At 33.9% G+C, this 19871-nt stretch overlaps 1 protein-coding gene across 8 annotated transcripts in view; it reads left to right on the plus strand.

Annotated features, from left to right (window-relative positions):
* PCDH15 (protocadherin related 15) overlaps window positions 1–19871 on the plus strand; it is a 1788406-nt gene that overhangs the window by 1634190 nt on the left and 134345 nt on the right. For all 8 annotated transcript variants that reach the window (XR_012417282.1, XM_065521086.2, XM_065521087.1 and 5 more), the window contains 2 exons: window positions 1052–1192; window positions 3117–3229. Coding sequence is in view for 7 of the 8 variants with exons in the window: in XM_065521086.2 (XP_065377158.1) it covers window positions 1052–1192; window positions 3117–3229 (254 nt within the window). In the remaining variant the exon portion in view is untranslated. The remainder of the gene's footprint in view (window positions 1–1051; window positions 1193–3116; window positions 3230–19871) is intronic.

Raw genomic sequence — 19871 nt, forward strand, 5'->3', positions numbered from 1 at the left:
TGACTTCTAGTTCTTAAGATATTCACGAGGCCTAAGCACTGTAAATGTTATAATGCTCACCTCAGTGTCACCCTATGTAGTTCCAAATTAAACCAATCTAAAACCTAATATAAGTGAGGGCAGCCAGCAAAGTTTTAACTCTTCCTTTATCATCCCTTTGATTCTTTTAATATCTTATCAAATTTTAATTCAAATTTTAATTGTTTTCTTTAAAAGTGAAATACTTTGGTGTTCCAACTTATCTTGCCTATACCTGGAATATTTCAGCATTCTTTAACTTATTGTAAGCCACAAGTTCATTAGCTCTAACATGGGTAACAGAGTACACATACATCATCTTTACTATGGTTGCGGCGCATGGTAAGCATCTAGCAATTGTTAGTGATCGTTAACTTACCCATTATTACTATCATCTTCATTATTAATGTAATTTAAAGGATCGAGCATTAATTTAATGATGTATAGAAATACCTAGCATTGTAATCAACACAGTGTAGATGGTAAATAATTTTTGTTTTTTTAACTTTCATGCCTATTCCTGCACTTTACCACAGTCCTCTCAAATTAGCCAAGCATGGTAGCACACACCTGTATTCCTAGCTACTTGGGAGGCTAGAGTGGGATAGGAACACTTGAAACTGGAAGTTTTGAGGTTACAGGAAACTATGGTGATGCCACTGCAGTTCAACCTGGGCAGCAAAGAACGACCCTGTCTCTGAATTTAAAAAAGGAGATATTGGTTGTCTTGAGTGGCAGATGTAATTCACATAATTAAAGGAAAGTGGTAGAGAAGATGCCCAAACCAACCATTAATTTTTCCCTCATATAAATCATTTTAAAATAACCTGTAGTAGAGATACTTCATTGATTCAGATTGAGTTATCATGAAGAAATAATGATCTGGCTACATTTCAATCCTGAAAGAATGAAATTATGGAAATACGATTTTCACTTCTGAAAGACCATGAATTTTAAAAATCCATTTAATGTTATGATTACACTTTGTTTTAACTTGGTGACAGCAAATTAATAATTAATAATTTTATTTTAGGGATTACCTGCAAGTCGTGTGAGGTATAGAGTAGATGATGTCCAGTTTCCTTACCCTGCCAGTATTTTTGATGTGGAAGAAGATTCTGGAAGAGTGATAACACGAGTCAATCTTAATGAAGAACCTACAACAATTTTTAAGGTCAGTGTCTCTTTTCATTATGTAGTCTATTTGATGTTTAATTTTTGATAGAGAATTTGGCTTAACAGATGACAGCACATTTTTTTATTTCAATTTTTCTCCTTTCTAATTTTTTTAAATTACAATTTTTTTTTTTTCTTAGAAACTTCCAAAATAGTAAAAAGAAAACCTCTTGGTATCTCACATCTTGGAGACAGCCAGAATTTGCAATTTTGATCTCTATCCTCATGATGACATTTCATACAAATACAAATATGTAAATATATGTTTTCAAATCACATAGTCTTATACATACTGCTTTTTAAATTCAATATTATATTGTCTATGCCAATAAATGACATTAATGCTGTTATTTTAGTGGTTTCATAGTATTTTACTATATGAGTATAACATTGTATTTTTCTTTTTAATGTAATATTGAGTTGCTTTACAATTAGACTGTTTCCATTTTTTGTTACAATAAATGCTATCCTGTAGCTATGTGTATGAATATCATTTTTCCCTTACTCATTTTTTTCTTAAGATAAGTACTCTTGATATATTATAATTCTAGAAAACTTGAAAAAAAATACCCCTTTCTATGCATTCTTTATCTTTCCTGAGAGTATCCATTTTCCTAATACCACTCAACAGTTGGATGTTGTTATGTTAATCTTTGCATATATCTAAGAAAATATCTATATCTATTTGATTTTTGTCAAATTTTACTTTTCTTCAAAAACTAATGAAACAGAACATATTCACACTTTTGTTTTTTACATATTTAAAAATATATTTGACAAAATAATGCCTGTCTCTACCTGGCAAGGTATTAAAAACATATTTTGCATTACCATAAGTAGACAATTTTATTAAGTGTTTGAACATTTCCATTTATAATAGTTACTTAGAATAATTTTTGTTACTGTGAATAAAGTGTTTGACTCTATAGTAGGGAAATAGCTTTATCAGTTAACCACGTAAGTATCAGTGAGCACTGTGTCGCTCATGATTTTACCACTGTTTGGAACAGCTGATCAGTTTGTAAATTAGCATTAACCCAAAGGTCACTTATGGCTCTCAGGATGAGATCCTGAGATCCAGGATGGTTCTGTGATCTAGGTTGAATTAGTTTACATTATTAACCTGCAGATTCCAAAAGAATTTATATTTGAGAGGACCACATAGTTTTGAAAGTATTTAACATATCTTAAAGTAAACATAGAATTGCTTTGATGTAATATAGGTTATTAAAGAAAATGAATTATACACCCTATTGCAGTGATAAATAATATCAGACATCACACCTCAATGCTTAAGCTTTTTCTTAATTTTCATCATTTGAACAATTTCTGCTATGCCAAATGAACTTGGCCTAATAATTTGTTTTTAAGAGATAGTATACCAAAGAATGTTAAACTACAAAGGTTTCCAATTTTATCTTCTAAAGTATTTCTGCCCTATAATCTCGAAAACAACTAATTCACTAGGAAAATTAATTTCTTTTTTGAGCAAGCTAATTAGCTTTTTATGTGACGGAATTTAACACTTTTTAAATAAGTGTATTTGTGCTATAAAATCATGTGTATTTACTGTAGGCCTCAGTGGAATTATGGAAATGAGTTTTTAATTGGAGAGATATCGTATAATATACTTGTTTTAGTGGTAGTTGTTTTTTAATCATAGAGTTAGTTACTTCTTTGAGGATTCGAGGATTCTCATCTGGCAAGTGAAAATAATAACATTTATCTGGCTGAATTATTGTAAAGATTAAGTGAGAACGTAGTATATTCTAGCATAGCGTCTGCCACCTGGTAGGCAGTGACGAAATTGCTCCCCCATCTGAAACCAGGGAATCCAATAATTAAAAACCTACATATAAAAATTATGCTGTTATGTTGTTCTTATTTATAATCTTTAAAATGAATTTTTATTGCTTTTTAAGTTGGTGGTGGTTGCTTTTGATGATGGGGAGCCTGTGATGTCCAGCAGTGCCACAGTGAAGATTCTTGTCTTACATCCTGGTGAGATCCCACGCTTCACACAGGAGGAATATAGGTATTGACTTCTGTCTGATTTTGAAATACATAAAATGTTTAGGGCATTTTTGAAAGGAGTCTCTCAAAATTGATGTAATACGAATTTATGAGTAGACTTCCAATTTTGGTTTTGGCATTTCTAAATTAACGTATATTTTAAATTTTTAAAAATAGTTAATATGACAATTTAGTATAAAATATGTTTTAGTAATGGTTTAATGAATAATGGATACTTTAAAAAATTGATACAAACTTATTAAAATACAACATTATATTTTGGGGATTCAATTCTGATTAATGATCTGAATGGTTAGAAATAGACCTTTAGTTTCTCATTATTGCCAGGTAGAAAATTTCATTCAATTTCCAATTTTGGCATGTAATCTGCAATGATATTTTCCATCTAATCAGTGTGTATGTGTGCATGTGTGTGCGTTTGTGTGTGTACATAGTGTGTGTATATATATAGTGTGTACATATATATAAATGTAGTGTGTGTATTTATATATATACTGTGATACTATGTGTATACATAAATTTATATATAAATATACTGTATATATATACACACTATATACACACATATAATACATATACATTTATATATATAAAATATACATTTACGCCAATATTATATTATAGTTTATGGTTTGTATATATACTGTATTAGTCACCTGACGCAGCCATAACAAAATACCACAAACTGGGTGGCTTAAACAACAGAAAATTATTTTCAATTTTTTTTTTTTTTTTTTTTTGAGATGGAGTGTCTCGCTCTGTTGCCCCAGAGTGGAGTTCAGTGACATAATCTCAGCTCACTGCAAGCTCCACCTCCCGGGTTCACGCCATTCTCCTCCCTCAGCTTCCCAAGTAGCTGGGACTACAGGCGCCCACCACCCCGCCTGACAATTTTTTTGTATTTTTAGCAGAGGTGGGGTTTCACCGCATTAGCCAGGATGATCTTGATCTCCTGACCTCCTGATCTGCCCGCCTCGGCCTGCCGAAGTGCTGGGATTACAGGCATGAGCCACCACGCCTGGCCACAACAGAAAGTTAATTTCTTATTGTTCTCGTAGCTGACAATCCAAGTTTAAGACCAGGGTGTCCACACGGTCAGGTTCAGGGTCTCTTCTGGTCTTACCGGCAGCTGTCTTTTTGCCATATCCTTACCTGGAGAGAGAGAGAAAGCAAGCTCTCTGGTATCTCTGGAAACAAATAACTGTATGAAAAATATAATACACTGTGAGAACACAGTGGTGAAAATAAGATCACAGTATTGAGGAAGCAGCCTAAGGGACACTTAACTATGTTTGAACATGATTAACATAGTTTTAAGTTGTATTTTGAAGGAAATGTAGAGTTTAATCAATCCAAAAAGATATAGACAGAAGTTCCACACTGAATAATCAGCATATGCAGAAATATAAATAAGGGGTGTGGGAGTCTACATTTAATTCCAGAATATTTTGGTAGTTTAGTCTATCCAAAGAAAAATTGAAAGTTGGATGATGATAATAATTGAGGATAATTAAAAATGAATATCTCAGATAATGGAGAACTTGATCATGTTCTAGGATGATTTTAGTGTTTTACAATTTCTTAGATTGAACTAATAATTTTAAGCTACAGGAGGAGCTAAGGTACTGAGGATTAAGGTAGGTGAGGGACACATCTGCAAACACTTAACACACTGAACCAAGCAGTTTTATCCTTTCATACAAATCTGCCTTTAGAAGAATCTACACAAAAGTAAATTGTGTAATATAATTACCAGAAAATCCTCTATAGCATGTATGTAAATCATTGAGATGTAAACCATATGTAAAACAAATAAGAATTCTTGTTTAATTGTTTTAAAAGATTATTCTCACCCATATGTACATTATTATCTATTAGTTTCCTTTTTTCTGAAATAGTAACCTGTGCTTCCAATCCTTTGGATTGTATTCCAATTCCTTGCTATGGGATACAATAGTCCCCTCCTTATCCACAGTATCATTTTTCACAGTTTGTTGCCCAAAGTCAACCGTGGTCAGAAAATATTAAGTAGAAAATTCCAGAAATAAGCAATTCATAAGTTTTAAATTGTATGCCATTCTGAGTAGCGTGATGAAATCTTATGCTGTCCTGTGCCACCCTGCCCTGGAGCAGAATCATTCTTTTGTCCATTGTATCCAGGCTGCCCATCAGTCACTTAGTAAGTCTGGTTTATCAGATTGAAAACAAACAAACAAAAAAAGAAACACATAGTAAATACAGGCTTTGTTGTCATCTGAAGTTCCAGGCCTCTAGTGGGGGTCTTGGAGTATATCCCCCATAAATAAAGGGGGACTCCTGTGCACAGTTTTCTGTTTTTGAAGAACTTCTCTGAATGTGTTAATTTTGAAGTTCTCAAGAACAGGACGGATATAAACTCACTATGTTTCTCACTAAATTATCTAGATCAGGTATTCTCAAAAAATATAATTACTCTTCTAAGTGAATCCAAAAAAACGCTCACAGTTTTAACTTAAAATTCCCATCTGTGTTCTTCAAAGTCCCTTGCGGCAAGTCTAATTACCTTTGGAAACTCCAAGAGAAGAAGAAAGTGATAAAATGCTTAAACTTCCTCTTTAAATAAACTTAAGTGGTGTACTGTTTCTGTAGGTTTTCATTTAGAACTCATTTCCTTGTTAATAGAAATATGCCTCTAGACTTTTCTTTTAGCTAAAATATCCAGGCCAAGGTCATAAATCGAAGCAGGGCATTGTTCATTTAACTCTCTTTATTAAGTATCTTTGCTTAATGCCGTGTTTTAAAAATGCAAATGTGTTGTTCAACGTGTAATTTACCATTTTGTACCATCTCTGCATAAAACTATTAACTTCAAATAGATTCTCTTAATAAAGTTGTTGTTAACTTAGAGAACAAAAATTAGCCAATTGTGTGGTTCTAAAATTAGCAACAGTCACATAGATATATGTGGGAGAATTTTGATCTTTCAGAACTTTTCTAACAATTACAAAATTGCCCTTGATTATCCCAGTTCATTTGGTATTCTGAATTATAAAGATAATTTGGTAATCTTGTTGCATCCTACTGTGTATTAATAATATGCACAATTGTACACACATAACTCCCAGAGAGTCTAAGAATCAGTATCTTGGTCATAATGCATTTAGTAGTACTTGAATACTTAAAAGGATTAAATTTTTATCAAATAACCAGAAAATTTTAAAAATAAATGTTATACCAAATGTGAACAAGGACACTACTTTTTGGATAAATGCAAGTAATTGAATATAATTATGTTTATATAGGTCTAAATTTGAACCAAAATTTTAACTGAACTGTAAAAAACTTAAGTCTAATGATTATCATCTTCAATTATCTCTTCATTCTTTTTGAAGATCATTGAGGAAATACATAGATAGCAGTATCTGGATGCCTCCTAAATCCTTTTTCTCATGGGTATATAGCTGGATTACATTTCCTCTCCTTACTAACTACTGGTGAATTCTGAATTCTGCCATTTGACTGTTTTCTGGCCAAAAAAAATATGGAACTAAGTGGTCTGCATCATTTCCTTAGAAGGCTTAGTCCCATTAGCTACTGCTGTTTCAACTAATATAAGTTGTTCAACATTTTATTAGTTTCCAACAACTAATCACATAATTAATTAATCATATTTAAAAGTCATTCTCATTCATATTGCAGTATTTCCCAGCTTGACATTTTAAAAACAATATTCATGGTAGAATATTTTTATTTCTGTATGATATTTTCTTTTAATATGTTTAGTTGCTAGTTTGGCAATATGCCTGTGCCATTTCAGGTTGCTTTGGAGGCCAACACACTTTCTTTTCTTAATGAAAAAAAAGTGAAGCACATAATGGTTTCTGCCAACCTCATATGCCTCATTCCCTCTCTAATGTTTTCAAATTCATTTTACTGCCTCAACTGGATGCACATAATTCCCAGAGATGCTAAATTACATTATTAATTTTTGATCATTAGGATGGTCCTTTGTGTTGGAATTACTCCTAGTGAAAAACCTTCTACTTCTTGTGATCAAATTTGGGGGAAACAAAAATGATAGCTCAGGATTTATGTTCTTTGTAGGGTGTAAGAGAAGATAATGTGTTACAGATGGAAAGCAGTAATCTGGCACTGTAAGCTGAGGTACACATGGTTATTACATCTCAGGAATGTCTTCATTCCAATACTTGTATTTGAATTCCATAGGAAAAATTAGCATTTAACAAATGATTAGGTAAAAAGAGAGATATTAAAGATAAAATATTTATTTATCGTAGAATATTTAACTGAATCATTGACCCATACCTCCCCCTCCCGTCACTGACTCCATTGACTTATTTCTATTAGATAGTCATTAAATCATTAAATTTCAGGGCAATCAGTTTGAGTTAGGGCTAGTTTAGGCCACTGTAATAGGATACCACCAAATTTCAATGATTTAGAGTTCAGGGACCTGGGACAACTCAGGGGTGACCATCTTCAACATTCTGTTTCAAAATAACTCATTATTACCATTTTAGTCAAGGGAAAGGGGAAAAGAGATAGAAGTCCACATCTAGAGATTTCCTTAATCAATTGAGGTGAGAATTGATTTCACCTCATTTCAGTTCAGTTCACATTTCGTTGTGAGAATCCAGGTACAGGTCTACATTTAGTTCTAACAAGGGGAGAGGAATGCTGTTCCTTGCTAGGCAACTGTGTCCTAGTTCTACCTCAATTGTTGAGGAAAAAGGGGAAATGGTATAGGCGAAGACCTTGCACATTAAATATGTGATTGTAAACAATTTACAGATTTATAGATTTTAATTGCCACAGTGATTTTAAAATGACTTAGAATGCACAATGGGGTACATGAGCTGATGATATAATAGAATAGAAGTATTTTTACATTTAAATATGTATTAATGAAGTAAATTGTTCTTCAAATAACAAGAAAATGAATATTTATTTTTTTTTAATTCAAAGCAAATCTCAGATTAACATTTCTGGTTGGTTTTAAAAATCTGTATTTTTAGTAATTTCAGTTTAATGAGTATTAACGTTACATATTCCAAGCCAAACCTTTCTGAATTTCAAGCTAAAGATTGGATATTTGATACAACCAATTACCTTCTCCAGTTTTCTGAGAAGTTTCAGTGTCTTGGTCACAAAAGTAAAATAAAAAGAAAATAAAAATGAAAGCATAATGGCAAAGTGTAAATTTGAGTTATGAGCTGAAAACTAGCATGGCAAAGACCATCAAAAATGTTTGAGAGGTTGCATTTACTATTTGGCATAACATTTTTCAATATACCAGTTCTAGCTAGACAGAGAAACAAAATCCATTGTTCTTTTTTTAGAATTGAAAGCACTTTTATGTTGTTCTATTGGTAATTGCTTAGTTGCTGGAATATAACAATAGATCTATCATTATCTTCTTCTAAAATTGTAAAAGAATAAAATAATAGGCACAAGTAATAAACACCATAGTAAGTACTTTAGTATTTGCTAAAGGAAAATCCTACTGGTTTGCCTGCAAAGTTTTGATGATAGATAATTAATAGGTTTTCTGACTTATGTAAAAGTAACAACATAATAAAAAGTCAACCCCTCCTTCCACATAGTTAATAATGGTATGCCTCTGTTTCGTTTCCATATTTAAAAACTTCTTTACGGCTGGGCATAGTGGTGCTCACGCCTGTAATCCCAGCACTTTGGGAGGCCAAGACGGATGGATGACAAGGTCAGGAGATCGAGACCATCCTGGCTAACACGGTGAAACCCTGTCTCTACTAAAAATACAAAAAAAAATTAGCCGGGCCTGATGGCAGCACCTGTAGTCCCAGCTACTCATGAGACTGAGGCAGAAGAATGGTGTGAACCCAAGAGGCAGAGCTTGCAGTGAGCCAAGATTGTGCCACTGCACTCCAGCCTAGATGACAGAGCTTTTTTGAGACTGTCTCAAAAAAAAAAAAAAAAAAAAAAAATCTTTTCTTTCCTTTGAAAAAGAAATAATGAAGTTTGAAAATCATTCAAAAATTTTACAAAGACAACCCTATACTCAATAAAGTAGGTTGTCGGTATTTAAAAACACATTTCTTAAGAAAAATGATGTTTGTCTGGTTTATAATTTATAATATTAAGATATTTTATATGTATTGGAAAAAGATTTGAGGTTTTTTTTTTTTTTCAAATCCTGTGAACTATATGTTATTTCCTGATGGCTGACTTCAAATAATCAAGGGTAGGAGTAATCACATAATGGGAAGAAAATTGCCCCATAGAGATATATGTTTACTTTTATAATGGCCAGAGTTATAGTAGATAAGAATTACTATACACTTGATTCTCTTTGCTTTGTAGGGTTGTTATAGTAATTGAAGCAGACTCATTTTGTTAATTTCATGACCTTTTCACATCAATCTTTTATGGAGTCACTTAGGTGAAATGGAGGATCAAGACATTGTGTGTTCATTTGTCATTAATGAACATCTGTTCTATCCAGAAAACAATGAGTTCTTCTTAAAACTTTTGAAATATATAACTCTTCATACTGTATACTATTCCTTTTGATGACAGCAGCGACCTGTCTGAAGCATTTGCTGCAAAGACGCTGGCTGCAACCAGGGAAGCGCAGCTGGGGCTGTGCACTCTGCAGAGTCAGTGAGAGCTGGGAACAGGCAGGGGCCCCATGCATTTCTGAGTTGGTGGGACCAGAGCCCAGAGCTCCCAGCTGAGACTGTGGACCTGGGTCCGCCTCCTGCTACAGGCTCAAAGTGTGTTCTCCCAATGCCTGGCCTCTCCCTGCTTCCAAGGCCTGCTCCAATTTCGGAGCAAAGCTGTGATCAAGCCCCGAGCATTGTCACCACATGGCTGGGTGTGCACACAATCATGGTGGTGCTGACACACAAGCCCCTTGCCACCTCAGCCCCCTCTGCACTTTGGGCACCAGTGAGCATGGGAAAGAAACCACGGTGGAGCTGAGGGTGTCCTGGAGCAGGCCTGCAGTCACCTCTTGGGCAAAAATGGCCTGGGTGCCATGAATGGCAACAGAAGGCAGACAGGCTCCTGGGTGGAAAGGGATGGGTCTGGTGAAACCTCATCTTCTAGCCAAGGATTGCCTGAAGTCTGGCACCTAGCCTGCCAGTTCCCTGGACTGGGGTGAGAACTTATGGTGCTCTTTCCAGGCTGCCTATGGCTGCCCATGGACCAATCTGCAATCACTTTCTCCCTTCTGAAGTACATAAAAACCCCAGACTCAACCAGACTCAGGCAGACATCAGGACAACCTGCTTGAGGATAGGAGCTACCCACTCTGGGTCTCCTCTCCACTGAGGCCTACAGACATCAGGACAGGCTGCCTGCATCTAGGAGCTACCCATTTCAGGTCACCTGAGAGAAATACTGTTGCTCAATGAAGCACCTCTTTGCCTTGCTCACCCTTCAGATGGCCACATACCTAATTCTTCCTGGATATGGGACAAGAACTTGGGACCTGCTGAATGGCAGGACTGAAAGAGCAGTAACACAAGTACGGCTGACACATGTCTCCCTGCTTGCCACATTGTAGACGATGAGAAGGAGAGAAGAGAAGCAAAGTGGCCTTTTAGTGATCCCAGACCTTAGGGCTCCCTGAGCCAGGCCTATGACACCCTCTTTGGGACTCTGGTTTCTGTTGTCTCCAAGCTACCAGGTGCCACCACATTCCACTCATCCAGACATGGGTGCCCTCAGTGGAAGCTGTTTGTGGTGCACCAGATCCAGCCACAGGCTTGCATGGAGTTAGCATCTGTACTGGCTCCTGGAGCTGCCCTTCCCACCACAGTAGCCAGTGTGCATGGCTGTGCACAGTGGTGGACTCCACACTCACTCACTCATCCCTACCTCACTGCTCTGTGCCTGGCTCGCCCTTGGCAGGCATGGAATCTAGGCTGGTAGAAGAATCCAAGTGAAGCCTGCTAGGCTGAGTGGGTGAAACAAGCCCAGTGGGCTTGAGCAGAATTCATGCAAAGGTGCCACCAGCCACAGAGGCTTCCTACTGGAAAACCTACACCCTAAGGATTCTGTAACATTTTCTACAACTGTAGACAAACGTTTGTATATTTTAGAAGCATACACACAACCAAAAATCTCAAATTTTAACAAATCTTCCACATTGTTCCTCTTTTATTTCATTCCTTCAGTTTCTATTTTTGACAAAGATACAACAATGATATTAGCGTCTTAGAATTTTCATGCCCCATGTGATCATTCTTCCTTCTTGCTCTACTACCTTTCCCTGAAACAAAGAGCTAAACAAAGAGTTCTTAACAAGCTAATGGCATTTCTTCATTCTTTATTGTTGAAACATCCTCCATCTCTCTTTCTCAAAATTATCTCCAACTAGTTTCATTTTTTTTTGGTGGGGGGGGCAATGAATTAAGTCCAAGTAATATCCCCTATTACACATAAACATTCCAAATTTAAACTTTGATTTTTTAACCATTCAAGTGATTGGGTAGTTTCTTCATATCTATTTACAATTACATATATTTGTTTAAATAATTTTTTATAATTTGTTTTTCATTAGAAACTGAGAAAAATGTTAATCTTATCTTTAAAAATTATATTCTCAAATTCACATTATACAATGAATGAAATAGACTATAGAGATCATTTAGTTGGCCTAATAAGTCAGCCATTCAATACTTGACTCCTTAGGCAGCCCTTAGGAAATATGTCCTTCATACAAACATAAACAGATTTCAGAACACAGAAACTGTGACCTTGACCAACTGTGCTTCCTGTAGTTGCAGATCTGAGAGGCATACTCTTATTGTCACTGCATGTTCATATTTGCTAAGGGGTTTTCAGTCAATTATCTATTTAGAGATTTTGGAAATTAGTTACACTGTCAGAGTCAGTAAATTCCTTTTATGTATCTTTCGTTTAAACCCTACAGAAATAGAAAAATCCTAATAGTAGTTCAAACACATATTACTTGAGATTACATTGACTCCTGTAGGTGAAGTAAGTTAGCTTTCTGAAGAATGAGAATGACATTTGACCTTCATCTCAGGGTGATGGACTAAGACTTACACACACTGAAATTCACTTGTCATCAGTTTTAAAAGTAAATATCGTGAAAAGGTCAACACGTCTGGAATAGATCATAGAATCTAAATGTGAATATTGATTTTGAGTGGGAAAAGCAGTATGTTACACAATTTATCAAAAACTTTGCCAAATACAATTAATTGCAAAATTTTCAAAGATATATGCCACCTATATAGATAGGCCTTTGTTATTTATTTAAAAATGGAAATGTATCAAATTTAATATTAACCATTGCATGATTTAATGTCACATGTTAATTTTTAAGATTTGAGTATTTTCAAGTGTAATTTCCATAACAACCTAAATTCAAAATTTATACTGGTATATACATTATAAAAATAAGGGCAAATATTCCTAAGTTATATTTGTTAACCTCTTGCTGATATATTGCTAAACTCAGAAAAAATATTGTAAGTCCTTTTCAATTTATATTATTAAAATTTAATATATCAAATTCAAAATCAGAATGTTATACATGTGAACATTCTGAAATTTTGAAAAATTTTAACTCCTTCCAAAGATAATCTTATCACTTTCTCTGTTAAAATAAAACATTGGTAGTTGGTTGATTCATATGAATTAATTTTGTAATAAATGACAGGTTGAAAGTTGTATACAATTTATATTTAAAATGAATTTCTCAAGAAACTTTATATTAAAGAAAAAAATTAGAGTATATTTAACAAAGGATTAACATTTTACCTCTTGATATACAAAACAGAAAAAGTATAATTTATAATCAAGACATTCATCTTTGTAAACTATGAAAATGTAAATAATGTTATCACAGTGGCCAAAGAAATAGCAAGTGAGCAGTTCTAGTTAACATTTCATTATAAAGATAATTAAAATTACCTTATGTTGAGGAGCATAGCCATCATTTTCTTTTTCTTTCTAGAGGCAGGATCTCATTCTGTCTTCCAAGCTGAAGTGCCATGGCTCGGTCATAGCTCACTGCAAGCAGTCTTCCATCTTAACCCTCAGCCTCCTAAGTAGCTATGACTTTAGGTGCATACCACCACGCCTAGCTAATTTTTTTTTAAATTATTTTGTAGTGACAGAGTCTTGCTATATTGCCCAGGCTATCATTCTTATAAAACCTTCCAAGTTTGGACTTACAGATTTTGAGAGAAGATTTTAATAAGATGAACAATAGTTTGGAAAGAATGATTTCTCTTGAGTGCAAATAAGTTAATGAAAGCTATCTGAAGACTATAAAATAATATAAAACAAATGCACATGCAGAGAGCATAACTTGATTGCTAAAATTGTTTTCTATTTTAATTTAGATTTGTTGTCCAATATAAGAGCTGACTTTACCTGAAGATAGCCTTTCCTGTCTTTTTATGGCACTATTAAAACCTTGCCTCAAACATAATAGGTTTTGCCCATTTAACTATTGATGGAATGATTCTGACAATCTTTCATTACAGTTTTCATAGGCTCTCTGTGTACCCATATGGAATTTAATTTCTCTTTCACATTTCCAAGGTTGTACACATTTTGGCATTTGCTCATGTAGCAGAGTGAAGCAAGTCTTCCATCAACAAAGTACTCAAGTCCGAACAGTTCACTTTACATCCACTGTTTAGAATTTAGCACAAACTTTTCAATACAAAGAGTGATTTTATAGGTCCCATTATTTCACTATATTGTATCTATGGGAAATTTTGATCCAAGTGAAACATATAGTAGGATACATTAATTTTATTTTATTAGTGATCAATGCAAACATATTTGAGACAAAAATAACATACTAAATGGAGTCCTATGGTGAAGAGTCTGGAGAAATAGGGAGAGTTGGATTGTGAAGGGACTTACTGAGCCATATTAAAAACTTTGTTAATTATCACAGAGAAATTTGAAGACATTGAATGGTGTTAAACAGGCAAATGACATATGCATAGCCTCTTTATGGAAGTCACTTTGTGCTTCCACAATCTCCATGGAAAGTAGAATTTTACACTGTTTAAATCTTGATTCAAAATCATGAAATTTTTATCACCAATTTATAATGGGTAAGTTGTTCGTCTCCCAACTCCTTCAGTGCTTAATAGCTGTGCTATTTACTTAATCTTCTGAGAATGCCTTTTACTTCTGGTAAACTTTTCACACATGGTTTCATGCCATTAGGTAATGTACTTAAACCAAAATCACATGCACAAAAACAGAGTGAACAGGAAATATATATCAGGCAATTGCAAACAAGGGAAAGCAGAAATCACTATGTTAATGTCAAATAATGTATAATTCAAAACAGAATTATGATTACCTGTACACTCTGTCTCACTAAAAAAAAAAAAAAAAAATCGTAAATTTTCAAGCGAGAGGAATAAATTTGCTATTTTAATATATCCATATAGTTTCCAGCATAGATAAGACCATACAATTTATTGTCCAAAGCAGGACACTTTTGAAAGTAAGAAGAGCCCTCTATAATAATTAAGGTAAGGCAATAGACAAATAGGGATGTGTTTATCAGGACCTAACCCCATTGTAAGTCGAGGAGCATACTGAATGTATATCACTTTCATACAATAGTAAAGTCAAAAATTGCAAGTCAAACCATCACAAATCAAGAATCTTCTGTACTTTAGTAAGTTTAAAAAATTTATCCAGCACATTCTTATGAATTTAAGCTTTAAGAACCAATGGCTATGAGAGATTAGAACACACTATTTTAATGAGAACAATATAATAATTTAAGCAAAGGCAAAAACAAACACCTTAGATTGTAGTTTCTGCTTTCAAATATTTTGATAAATTGTTTATACTTCTGTTTTTATATCCTCAAGATGAAGATTCTTTAAGGAACTGAATAGAAACGAAACTCTTAATGACAGGAAGCAAGCATTCTTTGGAACATATGTAAAAAGCAGTGTCTAGCTTTTTGGCCCTTAATTAATTTTCTTGTCTAAAATCCATCCTAAGAATTCTGGGAGAACTGCATCTCTCTCCTGATTCATGTCTTTTTAAAACTGTTTTTCTTATTTAAATATGTAAAATTAGATCACTCTGATGCAATTACTCCAAGGTTACAAATAATCGGAGTTCTAGTGGGTGTTTTCTTTTTTTATTCTTCCCTTCCCATTTTCATTAAATTCCCTCATAGTAGATATAAAAACAGTACCTTAATTGGTACTGATTTGCAAATATATTGAACTCAAACATGTCAAAATAAATTAGATTTGTCTCTCAGTACAAAGAAAGCAATAGAACCAGATTGAATCCTAGTGAAATTTTATAGCATCTATTTACAAACACTTTTATATCCTAAATTGCCTGGCTTTTAAAATAATTAGAAGCTTTATTCGACATATACAACATTTACTTTTATTGTTACTTCTTGAACTCAACAATAGTAGATTTTAAATTGTACAGTAATTGTTTCATCTATATTTATACTATAAAAACTGGGTCTAACATTTAGACATTGCAAATTATGTTATTGTAGTATAGTCATTATTCAGAAAATTACTTAAAATATACTTAATTGAAAGATTTATTGTAATATATATTTTCAAAAAAAACTCTGAAATATTAAAAGGGTATGTATGGGCCAGGTGCGGTGGCTCACACCTGTAATCCTCCTGCACTTTGAGAGGCTGAGGTGGGTGGATCACGAGGTCAGGAGTTCAAGACGAGCCTGGCCAAGATTGTGAAACCTCATCTCTACTAAAAATACAAAAAATTAGCCAGGTGTCATGGTGGACGCCTGTAATCCCAGCTACTCGGGAGGCTGAGGCAGAGAATTGCTTGAACCTGGGAGCCACAGGTTGCAGTGAGCCGAGATCGTGCCCCTGCACTCCAGCCTGGGCGATAGAGTGAAACTCCATCTTAAAAAAAAAAGGATATGTATAAATTAGTTTATATTTTCATGAGGTTATATTGTAAGTATTGTGCATGTAAATTCCGAAGCAGTTAACTTTTTTGATTTGCATTTAATCTGCAAAGATTTACTTTTAAACAACAGATTTGGAGTTATTTTGATCAGTTTTCTTCTTATGAAAGTGCAGTTATTTGTGACACATCCAATACAATGTAATATTATTCAGCAATAAAGTGAAATGAGATATCACACTACAAAAGACATAGAGGAAACTTAAGCGCATATTGATAAGGAAAGAAGCCAGTCCAAAAAACTACGTACTGTATGATTTCATCTATGTGACATTCTAGAAAAGGTAAACATATAGAGGCAGTAAAAAGATCATTAGTTACCAGGGGTTCAGGTGAAAAGTGAGATGAGTAGATGAAAAACAGAGACATTTTAGGTCAGTATGAAGGACGTTCACTAGTTGTGATTGATCCTAAGGGAGAACTCACTGTGTGGAAGATAGCACATAGTGTCACTAGGTGAACCAGCTGGAACAGGAACCCAAACGCTCCCCTCCACTGCATTCTGGGCTGCAGTATTACCAGTGCCTGAACCTGGTGAGAGACACATTCAAACGCAAGTTATATGAAGTGGATTTTTTAGTAGTTACTCTAATAGATGTGAAGTGATATCTTATTGTAGGTTTAACTTTCATTGTCCTGATCATTAGTGACAGTGAACATTTTTTCATATATTTACTGGTCATTTGTATGTCTTCTTTGGGAACTATCTATTCTGGTCCTTGGTCCGTTTTTAAATCAGGCTATTGGTGGAAGAGATATCTGCACTCCCAGGATTATTGCAGCATTATTCATAATAGGATATGGAATCAAACAAAATGTGTCTATCAATAAATGAATGGATAAAGAAAATGTGATATATATATATATATATGTATACACACACAATGAAATACTATTCAGCCTTAAAAATGAAGGGAATTCTTTTATTTGGGACAACGTGAATGAACCTAGACTTTAACTAGTATTCTATTTTGTCTCAAATACGTTCATTTGTCTCAAATCTGGACGACATTATGTTAACTAAAATGCATCAGGCACAGAGAAAAAAACTGCATGTTCTAATAATGATCTAATAAAGCTAATATATATGGAATCTAAAAAAGTTGAACTCATGAAAGTAGAGCATAAAAAAGTGGTGACCTGGGGCTGGGTAGGAAGGGAAGAATTGGGGAGATATTGGTCAAAGGATACAAAATTTCTGTTAGACCAGAAGAATAAATTGAAGAGATTTGTTTAACAACATGGTGACCATAGTTAAAAACAATGTACAATATTATACATTGCTAAGGGAATAGATTTTAAATGTTCTCACCACTAATAAACATGTGAGGTAATAAAATGGAAGGATGGTAGTTTAATTTAGCCATTCTACAGTGTATACATATTTCAAAACATCATGTCATGCACCATAAGTGTATAAAATTTCTATTTGACGATTAAAAAATAAGAATACAAAAAATTCTGAGACCATTGAACTTTTCTGGGAGGAAGTATAAATACTGAATGCATAGGCATAGTGACATTATTTTTATCTTAATTTGTTTCTCAATAACATTATTATTAGAAACAAAAAATTATTAATTTTAAAAATACACAGCTGTTTTACATATAAAATTTAGAAGGTAAGGATAATGCAATAGTAACATTAATGAGGAAAAACATTTAAAATTACTCTCATAAGTCTGTTTTTAAAATCAAAATATTGTTTAGGATTCTCTTTAAGTATTAGTTGAGGTGATTTTGGAATTTTAGTCAAAACCTGTAGCTTTTGTTTAAAATGGCCAATAAAGTTAGAATCATTGCCTTTGTGGAGTAAATAGGAACCAACACTGCCATCATGGATATGCAAGGACATCAAACCCAATTCAGGTCAAGCCTTGTGAAAGGGCCTTTGAGGAAGCCCTTCCTGAAGGCCATTATGAAAACATGAAACCACTAGCCTCTCCCATGTTCCAGGTTCATATCTGCTAAATAACCATTTCCTTTAGCATCCTCTTAGCCATCTTTGGAAAATGACCATCTAGTTGGTATCTATCTCCAGCTACATCAGTGAGCTGTACAGTTCCGTTACTGAAGCTGTCTGTTTCAAGTGTTTCTTTTATTTTAAGAGTGCAGTTTGTCAGTTGTATTGGCAGTGTGAAAAACTTAAATTGGAAGAGAGCTAGTGATGCATTTTTCTTCATAAATGGATGAATTGAAGATTTATGAATTTAGTAGTCAGAGAAAATATTTTTAAAAAAAAAACCTTCTGAGAAATGTTTCATTTGGCCATAATTCATTGCTTCTGAAATTGAGCAATAGATTTTGATTATACTCAACAGAAAGAAGAGTGAATGATAGCTCAAATTATATCAGATTCAGAATGGTAGAACTAGAAAAGACATTAGAGATAGTTTATCCGCTTTAAAAATCATAAAGTGTCAGCCCATAGATCAAATGTAGTCATTTGATGCTTTAAAAAAATAAATCCCCACTGGTTGTTCACAAATGTATACAAAATTTTAAATTTCCTTTATTGATTGACAAATCACACTAGACTTGAATTATTGTACAGTAGCTACATACTGTCCCATTCCTAACTTCCATTCCTCTCCCTATTAATTCATATTCAGCCCATTTTATTAATTTGGTTATGTTCCTACCTTCTCTGTCCATCTGGCTTAATGAATCCTGATTTATACCAACTCCATCATTTTGTATTCAAGACGTATGTGACTCCAAAGAGAGTATGCAGTTTGCCCACATCATGTAACTGGTACTTTCCACAACGTAGAACAATAATAAAAATATTATTTTTTGTTAATATTGTACATTTTAATCCTGCCAAAGAATAGAAAATAGTTGATATTTTGTAATCTATTACTCATTATCATGGAGGTTCATTTAATTCTTTTCTGGAGAAGATTGTATAGTATGTTTTAATTCTGACAGAAACAAATATACTGGAACAAATAAGACAAAAGTTAATGAGGAAAAATTTTGTCTAGGAGTAAATCTCTTTTAAACATTTACTAACAAATAGAATTTTAAATGCTTTTAGTAGTATGCATAGGATTTAAATGTCTTCTTAAATTATGCCAATTACTTTTTCTTAGTATTATTTCTATCCTAATTGTCAGTTAAGGTTAGCAAAAATGCACACACGTATTTTTTAATATTTGAAAGAAGACATAGCATTTTTCTTTTCTGTTATTTATTTATTTATTTATTGAGACTTAATCTTACTCTGTCACCCAGGATGTAGTGCAGTGGTGGGGTTTTCAGCTCATTGCAACCCCACCTCCTGGGTTCAAGCAATTCTCATGTCTCAGCCTCCCAAGTAGCTGGGACTACAGGAGCACACCACCATAACCAGCTAATTTTTGTATTTTTAGTAGAGATTGGGTTCTACCATATTGGTCAGACTGGTCGCAAACTCCTGACCGCAGGGGGATTCATCCAGCTCAGCTTCCCAAAGTGCTGGAATTACAGGTGTGAGCCACTGCACCCGGCCCGACATAGCATTTTTCTCATGTTAAAGCTAAAGGTGCATAAGTTGCAGATGTCATATTCCCATACTGTATAAGGATTAGCAAAGAGATGAATTATGGAAAGTATAAAATTGAGCTTCTATCTTGTGTAGTAACACAAGATAGACAAGTAAACAATTTAAGTATTGACTACTTCCA

Source organism: Macaca fascicularis, chromosome 9 (assembly GCF_037993035.2).
Source record: "Macaca fascicularis isolate 582-1 chromosome 9, T2T-MFA8v1.1".
Lineage (NCBI taxonomy): Eukaryota > Metazoa > Chordata > Mammalia > Primates > Cercopithecidae > Macaca > Macaca fascicularis.